Below are 15817 nucleotides of genomic sequence, written 5' to 3'. Positions count from 1 at the left end.
AGTCCATGTTGAGAGCTGTTGAGGGAGATTAATTGAGGGAGAAAGATTGAACACTGGAAGATTAAATGCTGTATGATCGTGCGTGTTGGCTGTGGAAGGGAATGAAATAGGAATGGGGCAGATCTACATGGCCTGTAAAAGGAGATGTAAATGGATTGCAGAGCTTTTTGGGGGGTAGAGTGTGAACGGGCTGGAGGATGAATTGATCTGTCACACCAAATATACCTTGCACTCTGATCCCCACCCAATGGAAGTGGCAGCAGAGCTGAGTTCACAGCAGAGATGTGGAGAAACTCGAACTGAGGAGTTGCTGATGGCCGGGAGCAGGGCCTCCCTCTTCATTTCTGTCTCATTTTGTCTCCCAGAACTTGCCCCACCAGCAGCCCTGAAGGTGGAAAGATCGGAGGGTAATGAGATTGAAATCTCATGGCAAGCCCCAGAGATCGACAGTGCACAGGAGCTGATCGACGGCTTTGCAGTAACCTACACATCCTGTGATGGAAAAGTGCGCAAGACTGACTTTGTCAACAAAAGCAGATCACGACACCGGTTGAGGCCACTCTCCCCAGGAAGACTTTACAATATTTCTATTTTCTCAGTCAAGCGAAATGTCAATCAGAACGATATCAGCAAGCCCGCTGTGCTCCTTGTGTGGACAAGTAAGTATCTTCATTCCATGCTTTGTTCAAACATTCCCTCAATTGTCCCCCTTCTCCCAACTGGGTCTGAACACCATCATTTTTGGTCATTGGAAAATTGAGACAAATTTACAGCTTGCCCCTTAAAGAACACAGGTTAAAAAAAAAATACTGAAGCAAAAGCAGAAGTTGCTGGAAAAGCTCGGCAGGTCTGGCAGCATCTGTGAACAGAAATCAGAGTTAACGTTTCGGGTCCGGTGACCCTTCCTCAGAACTGACGTAGCTATGAAATTGTCGGTTTATATGCAGAAGATAAGGTTGAGGGAAGGGGGTAAAATTGGACAGACAAAGGAGTAGATAACAAATTGGCTTGGAGAATGAATAGGTGACCATTAGTGGGTAACAGTAGGCAGTGTGTAGTGGCAGACTTTATGATAACAAGGCCTGGTATGTGGGGTTGGGGATGAGCACATGGGAGAGTTCAGACCTAAAATTATTGAACTCAATATTGATAATGAATAACAAAAACCACTGAAGGCTCCTTTACTGTTTGCAAGCTTTGTGTTAGCATTTTGTAACTGTATGCCAGATTATGCCAGTCTCCCAGAATGGCTAAATTATGACATCTCATTAAAGAGTGAATTTGCAATATGTCGTGTCTATTAAGGCCTCAGAACATCTTAATGCACTTGAATACTAAGTGTTCTAAATTAGGAAACTGTATCAACCAATCGTGTACAATAAGGTACTATAAACTACAACATGATAATGACCAGGTCATCTCTTTTAATGATTTTGGTTGCAAAGTGAATATTGCTCAGTAAACTGGGGAGATCTTCTTGGAAATAGGATCATTGAACTGCACATAAGAGGAAAGATTGGAACTCTGTTTGGCATCTCATCCAAAAGCTGCACTTTTGACAGTGCGGCATTCTCTCAGTGCTCAACTTGGACTGTGTTCAAATCTCTGGATTACCACTTGAACTCATAACCTTTTGATTCCGAGGCCAAGAGTGACCCGCTGAACATTCACCCAGTATATTCCAGCCCATAAATGTTCGCTAACAACAACAAAAATTGTTTTTAAACAACCTATGTTTAATTAACAATTAGATCTTTCGGCCTTAAAGATTCACTGAGCATTACATGATCTCATATTCCTGTCCTTACAAAATAATGTACCATTGGATATATTCAGGCTCATTTTCAAGGAGTTGGGCCTATTAAGAAGAATTTAAAATGCAAGTGAGATCCAGTATTGGAGCCTCTGTTTCCATATCCAGTGCATCCCACTTCTGCCGATGGGGTAAGGGATGCACATCATACCAGAGGGAGGCCTGAACTCAGCTGGGCCATTTTAAATTGCTGCTGAGTTTAAACAGGCCACATCTTGACTGTCCTGAGAGCCTTAGCCTCAATTGTAAGAGTCACAAATCACTGGAGCGAATGGAAATGCTCTCTAAGGTTGCTCTGTTTAAACGCCATGATCTGAAGTTTCAGTTTCTGGCTCATTAAGTGTAAAACAAAGGCTTAAATTATGAGTTTTAGATTAAAAACAACTCTGCCTGACTGCCTCGATTATCAGTCATTTTCTCCAGTGTGTCTGTTCTTGATTTGGAGGTGTTGGACTGGGGTGTACAAAGTTGAAAGTCACACAACACCAGGTTATAGTCCAACAGACTATAATCTGGTGTGTGATTTTAAACTTTGTACTGGTTCTTGTGATTTTGGGCATCGTTAGCTGGCCCCACTGTTCATTGCCCATTCCCAATTACCCCTGAGAAGATGATGGTGACCTTCCTTCTTGAACTGTTGCAACGCTTGGTGTGTAGGTGTTTCTAGAATGCTATTGGGAAGGAGGTTCCAGAACTTTCCAGGACAGTGAAGGAATGGTAATATCCTTCCAAACAGGGTGACTTGGTGAAACTTGGTTGGGGCTGCCCTTGCCATTCTAGGTCATTGACAGCCTGTTAAGGGTGAGCGCATGGCCACTGCAACCTAGTCAGAGCTCCGTGGCAGGCGCCATCACTGCATCAGAACCCACAACCCCATTAGGTGAGGTTGCACCCCACTTTGGGAAGACCTGTCCTAGCTGTTAGAGATTGTGGGTTTGGACACTGCTGACAAAGGATTCCCGGTCAGTTGCCATCATGCCTATTGTAGATTGTAGACACTACTGCCTCTGTGTGTCAGTGGTGCAGGAAGTGAAGGTGGTGGTTGCGGTCCCAATCAAGTTGTCTACTTTGTCCTAGAAGGTGTCAAGTTTCTTGAGTGTTAATGGAGTTGCACACATCCAGGTAAGTGTGGAGTATTCCACCACACTCCTTGTAGATGGTAGACAGACTTTGAGGAGTCAGGAGGTAATGATCTTCAAATTCCCAGCCTCTGACCTGCGGTTAGAGCCACAGTATTTATGTGACTGATCCAGTTCACTTTCTGGTCAACCGTGAACGTTTCATTACTTTTCTCAATCCAAGCCTGAGTGTTGTCCAGGTCTTGACCCTGTATACAAGGTCTGTTCTGTATCTGAGCAGTCAGGAATGGAGTTGAATGTTGTGCAATCACAGTTAAGTGGTTAGCACTACTGCAACTCAGCACCAGGGACCCAGGTTTCACTTTGCACCTTCTCCCAGTGTCTGTGACGGTTTCCTCCCACAGTCAAAGATATGCAGATTAGGTGGATTTACCATGAGAAATGCAGGGTAACAGGGATAGGGGAGGGGAGGGATGGGTCTGGGTGGGATGCTGTTCAGAGGGTCAGTGTGACTAGATGAGCCGAATGGCCTGTTTCTACACTGTAGGGATTCCACGCTTCTAATCTCTAATGACAAAGCAAAGGTGATTGATGAAGCAATGAAAGGCAGTTGGGCCAAGGACAGTACCCTGAGGAACTTCTGTAGAGATGCTTTGGAGCTGAGATAATTGACCTGCAACAACCACATTCATCTTTCTTTGTACTAGCTAAGACTCCATCCAGCAGAGAATTATTCCCTTGATTTCCATTAACTCCAGTTTTGCTTGGGCTACTTGGTGTTAAGGGCTGTCATTCTCACCTCACTGCTTGAGTTCAACGTTTTTTGCCCATGGTTGGACCAAGTCTGTAATGAGGTCAGGAGCAGAGTGGTCCTGGCAGAATACAAGTTAAGGGTCAGTGAGCAGGTTATTGCTTTGCAAGTGCTGTTTGATAACAATATCAATATCTGCTTCCATCACTCAGCTGAAGATCAAGAGTGGACAGATGGGGCAGCCTTTGGCTGGGTTGAATTTGTTCTGCATTTTGTGTATAGGACATACCTGGACAATTTAAGGGGAGTGGTGGCCTTGTGTCATTACCACTCGGCTGTTAATCCAGAGATCCAGGTCATGTTCTGTGGAAAACAAAAGAAAAACTGAAAGAACCATGGATGCTGGGAATCAGAAACAAAAACAGAAATTGCTGGAAAAGCTCAGCAGGTTTGGCTGTGTCTGTGGAGAGAAATCAGAGTTAACATTTTGGGAAGGAGGTAGAAATGAGCTGTGCAGTGTTGGGAGACTATGAGCTTGGAGGCAGTGGGGAAGGGGAGATCTCCGGGTGAAATGAAATTAGTGACTGGAGTGGAAACTATGGCTGACATTCCAATGTGGGGTCATGGTCCAGGAGGAGATAGGAGATAGCGGTGTGGCTGACTCTTAACTATTACAGATAGTCAATAAATTGTTAGCCAGCGACGCCCTTACCCACATCAATGATTTTTTTAAAAATCCACTTTGTCAAGTAAATGTCAGTGTAGGGCCCAGAGCCTCTGCATATCCAATGCCTCCAGCCATTTCATGATATCACCTGGAGTAAATCAAAGTGGCTAAAGACTGGTATCTCTGATCTGGAGGAGGCCAACATGAATCATCCACTTAGCACTGCTGGCTGAAGGCAGGTTCAGTTGCTTTAATCCTGACATTTACACTGACATGCTGATCTCGTCCATCGTTGAGGATGGGGACTTTTATGGATCCTCCTCCAGTTAGCTGAAAAATTGTCATTACAGCTAAATGTTGTAGATCTCACCTGTTGGTTCTGGGATCATTTAGCTCTGTCTGTTGCATGCTGCTTATACTAACCATGAAGTAGTCCTGTGTTGTATGTTAATGCCTTATTTTTAGGTACGTTTTGTGGTGCTCCTCCAAAAGGAATGCCCTTTTGTACTCTTCATTGAAGTTAGAATAAAATTACCATTTCCTTGTGCACTATCTCAGTAGAAATATTTGTTTATATTTCCGAATAGTTGTCATTAAGTCCCCATGAATGCTTGACTGGGTTTCAAAATCATAATAGGGTTCTGCGTTCTGTTTGATTGTTACAGTTAACTGTTTTTGAGGGCTCTGAGCAGAAACTTCTTGTGTTTCATGAGAGATTAACCACAAGTTTTAAAAGCTTTGATTGGGTTTCATAGTTGGTATTTCTTCATGCTTGAATATGCACGATTGGGTTATGCTTTAGGTTGTTGAAGTTTTCTACATCTTCACATGGCTCCTGAGGTAACTCCATGATGAATATACTGGGTGGGTGGCTGTGGAGGCATCATGAGATATTTGAGGGGACATTGGGATGGTTGCGATCATGAATTAGTTTGGGTGTAGGAACGAGAAGCAGGAATGGATCTCTCAGCCCCTTAAACCTTCATCTGAAAGAGATCATGGCTGATCTAACTTAGCCTCAAATCCTAATTCCTGTCTATGCCTGATAACCATCACCTCAACACTTCATAGAATCGTAGAATCCCTACATTGTGGAAACAGGCTCTTCAGCACAACAAGTCCACACCGAGCCTTCAAAGAGTAACCCACCCAAGCCCAATCTCCTACCCTATTATCCTACATTTCCCCTGACTAATGCACCTAACCTACACATCCCTGAACACTATTGGCAATTTTGCACTGCCAACTCACCTAACTTGCACATCTTTGGACTGTGGGAGGAAATCGGACCGCCCAGAGGAAACCCATGCAAACACTGGGAGAATGTACAAACTCCACACAGACAGTCGACCGAGGATGGAATTGAACCCAGGCCCCTGGCGCTGGGAGGCAGTAGTGCTAGCCACCATGCCACCCTTTACTTATCAGGAACCATTCAGCTCTGCCTTAAAAAATATTTAGTGACTCTGCTTCCACTACTGCCATAGGAAGTGGTGTAGGGACATGACTTGGCATAGAGATATCATAAGTTGGCGTGATGAATACTGAGAGCTAGAGGACATTCTGCTTCAAAACAAACTGGGATGAACTCCCAGAGAACCAAAGAGAGCCTTCTTGAAATAACTCCAACAGGAGCCAGTATCCTGGCACCAAGTTACCCTCTATTTACATTTGGAAAGGCGTTGATGCAATAGACAATAGGTGCAGGAATAGGTCATTTGGCCCTTCGAGCCAGCACCACCATTCATTATGGTCATAGCTGATCATCTACATCCAGTATCCTGTTCCTGCCTTATCCCTATATCCCTTGATTCCACTATCTTTAAGAGCTCAGCCAACGCTCAGAGTGAACAGGATGTCTGACAATCCTGTTTATATCTGTCAGCCAGGGCTCCCTGATTGGACCAGATTAACAGCCCCAATAAGGGAACTTGTATCCTGGCTGAATTTGTTACAATCACTACACTTCAAATCGATCCACTTCGGCACCCACACACCCTGCTGTAATCACATACCGTCTACTTCCAGGTTCTGATGAGCCCAGCGGTTTCCTGGCCCAGAACGCAACCTCAGTACAATGGCCCTTTTAAACCAGAATTGGCAAGCCAAACCCCAACCGAGCTACCCATTGTGTGGTGACAGTTCTGCCCAGTGTACACACAATAGTGTCAGAAATTGTCCCAGTATCTGTAAATGAAAGAAAAGGTACACCTTCCACATGTTTGATTCATCACATTCCAGGTGTCGCATTTTATTAGAAAACCTTAAAACGGAAAGAAAAACAGCTATTTCAATGCTGCAAACCTCTGACCCAGGACATTGTGCAGACTGAAAAATACCTCCAATGTCCATCCCACAGAACTAGACCCTGAAAGACTGTATACGTTCAAACAATAATATTATTTATGGCTTTCAATAGGTGCAGCTTGACTGGAATAGAACATATTGTTCATTTAATGATTTAAACCATTTATATGATCCAAATGACTGTAAGCAATGCCATGAGAGATTCTCTAACACATTTGTACAGTTGTAGTGCTGTGTCAGCCCGATAGCAAACTCGGGCCCATACTTGGAACACTGCCAAGACTGCAAATAATCAAATCTAAGCCTCATGTTTAATGGCAAATATTTGTCTGAAATTAATTTTCTCCGCTATCTTAATGCATAACAGAATACACAAAATGCAGCCGTACCATCCATGGGACACACCCTGTGTGTCTGTTCTTTGGCAATTTCTCAAAATGTAATGCTGTGCATTATAGAGAGAGCCAATGAATATCACTGTGACGGTCCTGGCTTCCCGCATCATTAACGTTGTTGAGTGTGTGTTCACGAGAGACAATATTTGAAGGATCTGTTTTCATGCCAAAGGAGCAGCCACGTATAAAATCAGCAAAAGCAATCAGAGCAACAGCTTGTATTTATCATAATGCCTTTAATAGAGCAAAACGAATTAACGCATTTTACAGAATAGTCCATAAACAAAATTAGACATCGAGTCTCACAGAAGATGTTAAGGTAACGGTTCAAGAGGTGGATAGTGAGTTAGATTTTAAGGAACCTCCTAAACAGGGAAAGAAGAGGTTCATGGAGGGACTTCCAGAGTTTAGGACCTTGGTAGCTGATCCCAGTGCCACCATTGCTGGAGCAATTCAAGTCCTGTGTTGCTGCAGTGGAGGATTATGGGATACGAAGGGGGGGGTTGAGGCCACAGACAGATTAGCAAACAAAGATGGGAATTTTAAAATCGAGGCATTGCTGAACCGGGAACCGGTGAATGTTGGTGAACACAGAGGTGAGAAGTTCGCTGGACATCGTGCAAATCATGACATGGAAACAAAGTTTTTGATGACCTCAAGTTTTCGGAACATTGGAAGCTGGCCAGAAACATCTTGTAAATAGTTCAATCTAATGGTAACGAGCATGAAGTTTTCAGCCAAAGATGAACTGAAGCAAAGTTGGACATTTTACGAAGATAGAAATAAGTAGTTTTAGTGATGGTCTGAATTTATGAAATCAACTCATCTTGGGATCTCATAATAACATCAACATTGACGACCAAGTGCTTCAGACAGTTTTTGGGAGAATCAATGGTTATGAAGTGGAATTTCTGGCCATGGAATTGATAACAATGACTTCTGTCTAACCAATGTTTAATTGGAGAAAATTACTGCTCTTATGATATCAGATGTCATTGAACATCGACACTGCACAAACAGTAGAGGTATCGTCATGAGATACAGCTCTGTAGGATCAGTGTATCAATGGAAACAGATGCTGTTTTTGAATTACGCCACCAAGGACAGCAAGTAGATGAGACATATGAGGAGACCAAGGATTGACTCTTGGGGGTTCACAAGAGGTAATTGAGGGAGAGCAGGAAGAGAAGCCATTGTGTTACTCCTCACTGGGCAGTTCACTGGAAATTAAGCCCTACTTTTCCCAGAGTGTCACCAAAGTTGCAGATTTTATCAAAGTCCACAAATTTCCTTTGACTTACCTGTTTGTTTAGACCTAGGCAAGCATAATGCACAGACCAGGTTTCTGTATTTAACCAGAATTACTATTTTTTACAAACAACTAGGTTCTAGCTACAGTTAAACAATTATGAACTATTCACAAATAATTTTACTAGCTAAAGCTCTAATTCCATTATAACTGCCCCTACACACACTTACAGACAGACACAGGCAGACAAAAGATCACTGGTGTTGTGGGTTGAGGGGAAAACAGGGGAAGCAGTTCAATGCCCTTTTTCCACCAGCTCATGGAGATAATCATTTTGCTTTTCAGGACTAGCTGTCCTTCAACCTCTCTTCTCCTAGTTCATTTCACCTCACTTCCTGACAGGAAGCATAAGCAATTGCCGAACAAATTACGAAGTTTCTGACTGTAAAAATTACAGTTTATAGCAACTGGTGAGAAAAAGTAACTGGCTTACTTCAGATGTCTCTGCTGTAGAAAATGCCCCCTGCTGGAGGTCCAAAGGCTTCTGTCAATATCATTCACACCCACAAGCTGTCCAGCTACCCAAGATCCAAATACACAGTGGTTGGCAGGGTGATGGCTTCTATCATAGACAACTGGTTACCATTCCACAAACCAATCAGCTACTTTTTACCAGCTGAATCTCACTTTGAACACTTGCCCTGATGCCAACTTGACTGCTACCAACCTCCTCCTCTGGTTGAAGAAAGCAATAATTTAAACACCGCTTATGGTATTTGTGTAACGTGCTATAAAAATGGGCAGCGATGCCTTGGTTTTTGAAACAATATTTTTACCGTTTCAGTCCGCAATTAAAAATACATTAAAGTAAAAAAATGAGATTTAGAATTACGAGTGAATAGCTATGAATGCTTCCAGGGGAGTGTCATTCTGCCCGCCTGGATAATGGTAGGGAAATATTGCAGGATGGTGTCATGTAGTTGCAGATAGGTCGAGAAGGACATGGAGGGATTGTTATCATTTATCAACATTTCACTGGATGTAATCTTCACCTTTGATTCGAGTCAGTTTGGGACTCTGGCAAGGGTGGAAATCATAATTTGATGAATTCAAAACTGGTGTGCTGGAAAAGAGAGGCACATATTTTGGAGGCCACAACATATCTAACGACTTGGGAGAGGAAGGGGAGGTTGGAGATTAAACATTCACAAGGATAATGGGATCAAGTGTTAGTATTTGGAGGAGAGGGTAAGATCTGAAGGCAGAGGGCATAGTACCTGAGGAAAGTGAGTGATAACAATAACACCAACAATATCAGCCAGCCCAGGACCCAGGAGGGAAAGGTGAGTGGTCAGCAGTGACGTGGGATTATATTCAATGGAACAAGAGGTGGGTCTCATGAATAATTTGAGCTCAGGGTGTTGGCAGGATAACTAGAAAACAATACAGGTTTAGATGGATGTTCAGATTAAATGGAATCTTCTTGAGATTCTTTGACAAGCCCCTAAACAGAAGGATACAATTAGGGATCCTGTGAGATCTGATCTTCCAAATAATTTAATTAATTCACTCAAATGCTAATGGTAAGAACTATAGAGTTACTTTGTGCTCGTTTAGCAGTTTTTTTCATATCTTCTATTCAGGAGAAAATTCTGCTAAAGATTTAAACTTGTATGCATGGATCTGGCTACTTTATACTTTCACATTTGATGAAAGTGTTGGGCGTCTCAATTAAAGAGATGATGTGTAATTACTTATTGCCGCTATTATATAGTGAGCCAGTGTTGAAGAAGTAGGGCAAACTGAAATTTTAAGCACCAACTCTTGTTTCCTGCCCCGTCCTGATTCTTTCCTTGCAGTCTAGGATTTTTCCTCAGAGATCACTTTGGATGCTAGGTTGCCACATTAAGCAGTAGCCTATCTTTCTGTTTTAAGTGCTGATTGGCACTCTACATTTCTGCATCTTTTTCTGATTTTGTCTTAAAAGGACTTATTCTTATCATCCATGCTCTATCATTTTTGATAAGTTAGATCTCCAGTCAGGTATGCTTAGTTCATAATTTATATGGTTTAAGATGTAATTTTTCAGTTGTAAGAATTCAAGTTTAACGTAGTGAGCTAGGGGTTGGGTGGGTTGTGAGCACCTTATCCAAAACTGATCTAAACTACCATTCTCACAAGTTTGCAGTTGATTTCACTTGGTGCCATGTTAGTTTCAGAGTTAATAGCTGGAAAGGAAAGTTTGTAAAAGCCATGGATAATCTATCTGTAGTCCTTTGGTAGATGTGATCAAATTCTGTTAAACTATTACTGGGCTTTCCGCTTTCCATTAAAGAGATAACCATCCCAGTCTGAATGATGATTTCTCTTCTTCTGTCTAGAACCTGGTCCAATTGGAAACCTGTCTGTAGTGAATGTCACTGCATCCAGCATATCCGTCACCTGGTCTTTACATAATCCAAAGCAGTCGCTTGTCAGCGCTATCCGGCTCTCTCTGAAGTCCCCCGACTCAGCTGAAGAAACAACTGTTTTGCTGGGGTCTAACCTCACGCACTACACCTTTCGGTAAACAATGTCTCCCTATACCATTAGCTCCCCACCTCATCCTGCTAACCTGGGGCAGGAGGCCCTTCTGTTTGACAAAATATTCCCATGTGATGTATTTCAGCAAATTAGTAGGTAGTTACTGCTTAATGAGGACTCCTCTTTCTCCATTAGTCTATCTGGATGAGGCTTGGGATACTACAATTGGCTCCAGTGTCCCAGATTAGTTGGAGTTGACAATGTTTGCAAAAGGAGTATTGGTGATTTGGCATGGAATGGGTGGGTTGGTGTGAATTCCTGATTAATGCCCAGTCAGCTTCCCTGTGCATATTGGGTTGGATTCTCCAGGCCTTCTCGAAATGAACTGTTGAGGATTGGCAGCAGGCACAGATGTAATGGGCCAAATGGCCTCCATCTGCACTGTAACAATTAGAATACAAGATGTAGGATCAAAAGTAGCCACCTAACGCATCGAGTATGCTCTGCCATTCAGTGAGATCAAGGCTGATTTGATAATCCTGAACTTTCCAGCCTCTTCCACATGACCTTTGATACTCTTCCTTATTAAAATCTGTGTCTCAGTCTTGAAAATACTTAACGACCCAATCTCTACAGCCCTGTGCAGTAAAGGATTCCTCAAATTTATTAACATCTGAGAGAGAAAAAAAATTATCTGTTTTAAATGGATTTAGTTTCTCCCTGAAGAGGAAATAACTTCGTCCCATCTACCCTGCCATGCTTCCTCAGTATCATAGGGTCCTTAGTTATTTGGTTCAAAGGACCCACGGCTCAGGTTGTAATCCTGAAATTATTGGAGATTATGCTAAACCTAATATACTTCTTAACAGTTCAATATCTTTCATTGGAATCTCTGTTCTAGTCCCAAGAATGTCATTGGTGCCATCATGGACTTTGAAAACTGGTTCCCTTTCATTTTCCTGTCCTGTCCTTAACTCTGGCACTGGGCAGCTAACACATTCTTTGGGACTCTCACACACAGCTGCAAAGAACTATATCTATTCCACTAATTATACTGTCTCCTACCAATACTATACTTCTATTCACCCCCCCCGCTCCCAACCCCCACCACTCCCCATAAGATGGTGGCATGGTCAGTTTGCTCATCATCCTGCAGTATCCACTCTCATCTCCACAGCTTACTCAAACCCTTTAACTGTCAGGCAATTGCAGAGCCTGAGGCTTCTCAAAGGTAACTCCTTGATTACCCATATCTACCGCACGTACAGTTACCTGAGGATGGGACTGCCCACTAGAACGAAGTGTCCAGGTAGCTTTCCCCTTCCCTTATCTGGCTCAATGCATCAAGCTCCAGTTCTTCAACTCATATCCAAATTTCATAGTGCTACCAGTACTTGCTATACATGTGCACTTGTGATGCCAAAGCATACAAGGCTATTGGCCCAGGACTGTAAAATAGGATTGGAATAGTTAGGAGGTTGCTTTTAACCACTGGAGACTCCATGGTCAAATGGCCTTTTTCCGGGCTGTAGATCTCCGATTCTATGAAATTTGTTCTCACTGGATCTTCTTGCTATCCAGCAGCCCCCACATGCGGCAGCAGCAACGCATCATCTACCTGCCACCTCTATCATACTTTTATTAAATTTATTAATGAATCGCTCCAGCATCCTTGCTCTTTACCCTTTATTGTAATTTCTTTATGTAAGTACCCAATCTTTATACCTCACAAAATATTTTTTAAGAAAAAGAGACAGATTGGAGACCTAGAAACAAAGTAAAGATCTTACTTTTTCTTTAAAGACTGGAAATACTCGCTAATCTGACTCACTAATCAATTGCTTTGTTTACTCAAAATCAACCAAATACCCCTGTCCTTTCAGCTCTTAATCCCTTAAGACATTCAACTCCAAAACCCAATTGTAGGTTGCACTCTCAAGTGCAAAGTCATTCTAAGTTGCTACTTATATGTGCTCCCAACCAAAAGGGTATATCTGAGGCACTTAATGAGAGTTCAGTTTCATTGCATCTCTAATTAATCTGTTTCTCTTATTGCACCCCTTAGAAAAGAAAACATTTCTAACTCTGCACATGCACACACCCAGTGCCAGGTTGAATTAAGCTGAATTTATAGGCACCCAATACCAGTAGCTTCACCTTCCTTGTTGCTTGATCTTTGTGTCACTTTATTAATCAATTAAAGGCCTTTTCCAGCTGGCAGTGACATTTTGATCGTGATTGGTGACCTCCAACCTAAATGGAATGTCTGCCAAGTGAACATGGGGTTCGAGGGAATGGAGTGGTCCTCTTAATTAGTTGCTATGTGTCTCAGATCGAACTCCCTAGTGGGAATGGCTGCCAGTGTGACCATGCTTCACCCTTGCCCTCAGCCAACAATGATATTTCTATCATTCTCTACCTCTTGACCACCACCACCCCCAACTCCTGTGTCTTTCTAACCCCTATGGCCCCAGCTGCACTCACCTTGTTTCCAAGATTATACCCTCTCAGCCATATGTAGCCACTGCCTCCCAATGGAGCTTCTGAGACTAAAAAGCTAACAGAGCACTAATTGGGATTAGTGGACATAAAAGGTACCTGACAGCTCCCTCACAAAGTCACTGTCTGGGTTGCCCCCTACTTCCTGGGTGCCATCAAGCCACCACCGCACCCTTACTTCACATCAACACCAACCCCAAGTCCGCGCCTACCACCACTTTCCCATAAAATCCATCCTATCACATGAGGCTGTCTTGTAAGATTGATATGAACACAATTGACCAATGCATTCTGGGGTCAAGAGTGCAAACGGGTCAGTGAATATGGTGGGCATTGTACTCTGACTGACCACTGTACCAGTACACCTCCATATCCCAAAAGTAGTCAGGACTGCTGAGGGTTTTGTGGTGGATGGGGTTTGGCAGGGCATGGTACATGGGGATGTTTGATCGCCTTTAAAGTAATGGATCACTTGTTTTTCCTTCTTGTTCACCCACAGGGACCTTTCTCCAGGAGAATTCTATACAGTGGAGGCCATGCCACAGATGAGTCTCGACACACAGGAAAGCTTTTTGGAGGGTCTCGCAGCTCCACCCCTGCCTGTGTGGACACGTAGGTTCTGATCAGCTCGGAAGCATTCCTTAGGGGTTCACACCTCATTGCACCTGAAAGGATCGAAACATTGTGCTTGACTGCGGGTTAGATAGGCAATCATTCATCGGGTAGCTGCATCCGAAAGCACCATTGCGCCTTGGATTAAACGGACTGATACTCATTGCGTGTCAGCCCATTGTAATGCTTTGTAAAGCTTTCATAACCCCTCATGGGAGAACATCAAAATTAAGATCAGAGGTAGGCCAGTCAGCCTCTCAAAGCTGCTCCACCATTCAGTAAGATCCTGCAAGCATCTACAGTTTTAGTGTTTGCTTTTCATTTTTAGGAATTTGTATCACCTACTTAGTTTTTAAAAATCCTTTCAGGGGATGTGAATGTTGTTGCCATGTTCTTGCGTATCCATGTAATGATGTAATTACATGTAAGGACAGGCTGGAGGGATTTCCTTTGATTTCTGCATCAGAAAATCCGACGTCTAGAGCACAGTCCCTTTTGGTGGAGAGAGATGTGAGACCACCCAGACATGAAATTTGTAAATGTTGAAGTTCTGAGGGCCTTGGGGGGGGGGGGGGGGGGGGGGTCCCCATACTAGAAGCAATACATTAACATGCCAGTATGGCGAGCTATTAGGAAGGCCAATATCACATTGGCCTTTACTGCATAAAAGTAAAGAACCACAGAATCTCAACAGTGTGGCAGCAGGCCATTTGGCCCATCAAGTCCATATCAACCCTTCAAAGAGCATCCCACCAAGACCCACCTCATCCCTGCAACCCTGCATTTCCCATGGCTCATCCACCTGGCCTGCATATCCCTGGACATCATGGGAAATTAAGCACAGCCAATCCACCTAATCTGCACATCTTTGAACGGGACCATCCGGAGGAAACCCACGCAGACACAGGGAGAATGTGCAAACTCCACATACAAATCGCCTGAGGGTACAATAAAACTGGGTCCTTGGTGTTGTGAGGCAGCAGTGCTAACCACTAAGTCACCGTGCTGCCCTTGTTAAAATTGTGTAAGGCTTTGGGGAAACCACACCAGGAATACAGTGCGCACTTTTGGTCTCCATATTAAAGGAGGCATAATGTTGTCTCAGAAGTAATAGAGCAAAGATTGACTAGATTGATCACTGCGATAAGAAGGTTGTCTTTTTGATGAGAGGCTGACTAAATTGGGTCTATAATACACCAGAGTTTAGAAGAATGGGAGGTCATTTCATTGGGTGGACACTACAGGTTCTTCTGGCTGGGTGGTGTAGAACCCAAGGGCACAGTCTCCGGATAAAAACTGACCATTTAAGACTGAGATATAAAGGATTATGCATCTTTGAAACTACCTAACATAGATGGTTGTGCATGCTTTTTTGCTCAATGCATTTAAGGCTGGGATAGACAGATTTTTTGTTTTGACTCTAGAGATATGAAAAGTGGAGTTCTTGGTAGTTCATCCATTATTGCATTGAATGGTGGAGCAAGTCTGATAGCTCCTGTGGTCTCTTCCTGCATCCATTTCTTATCCCATAAGGATAGGGTAGGTGTTGGTGGGATGCTCTTTGGAGGGTTGATATGGACTCGATGGGCCAAATAACTGCTTCCACACTATTGAGATTCTATAGTTATTTACTCTTGTGCAATAAAGGCCAATGTGAAATTGGGCTTTCTAGTAGCTTGCCATACCTGCATGTTAATGTTCTGTTTGTAGTATGGGGACCCCCGAGACCCTCAGAACTTCAATACTTACAAATGTCTTTATTGTTCTCTTTCTCTGTCTTCCATCCTAGCTCTTACTTTGTTACTTGGTCTCTCTCTGTATTTGCCTCCATCTCTCATTCACTATTTCTCTGCTTATTTGTCTGTCTCTCACTCTTCCTCCCACCCTCAATTTATTAGCTCTAACCTTTCTGTGACATACAC

At 43.1% G+C, this 15817-nt stretch overlaps 1 protein-coding gene across 2 annotated transcripts in view; it reads left to right on the top strand.

The window, feature by feature from the left end:
• The window catches only part of sned1 (sushi, nidogen and EGF-like domains 1), a 145710-nt gene that overhangs the window by 113458 nt on the left and 16435 nt on the right, over positions 1-15817 (top strand). For both annotated transcript variants that reach the window (XM_043701804.1, XM_043701803.1), the window contains 3 exons: positions 366-659; positions 10643-10826; positions 13783-13895. In XM_043701804.1, coding sequence (XP_043557739.1) covers positions 366-659; positions 10643-10826; positions 13783-13895 — 591 coding nt within the window. The remainder of the gene's footprint in view (positions 1-365; positions 660-10642; positions 10827-13782; positions 13896-15817) is intronic.

Source organism: Chiloscyllium plagiosum, chromosome 13, assembly GCF_004010195.1.
Source record: "Chiloscyllium plagiosum isolate BGI_BamShark_2017 chromosome 13, ASM401019v2, whole genome shotgun sequence".
In the NCBI taxonomy this organism is placed as follows: domain Eukaryota; kingdom Metazoa; phylum Chordata; class Chondrichthyes; order Orectolobiformes; family Hemiscylliidae; genus Chiloscyllium; species Chiloscyllium plagiosum.
The sequence above is the reverse complement of the archived record's forward strand: the minus strand, read 5'-3'. Positions and strand labels throughout refer to the sequence as shown.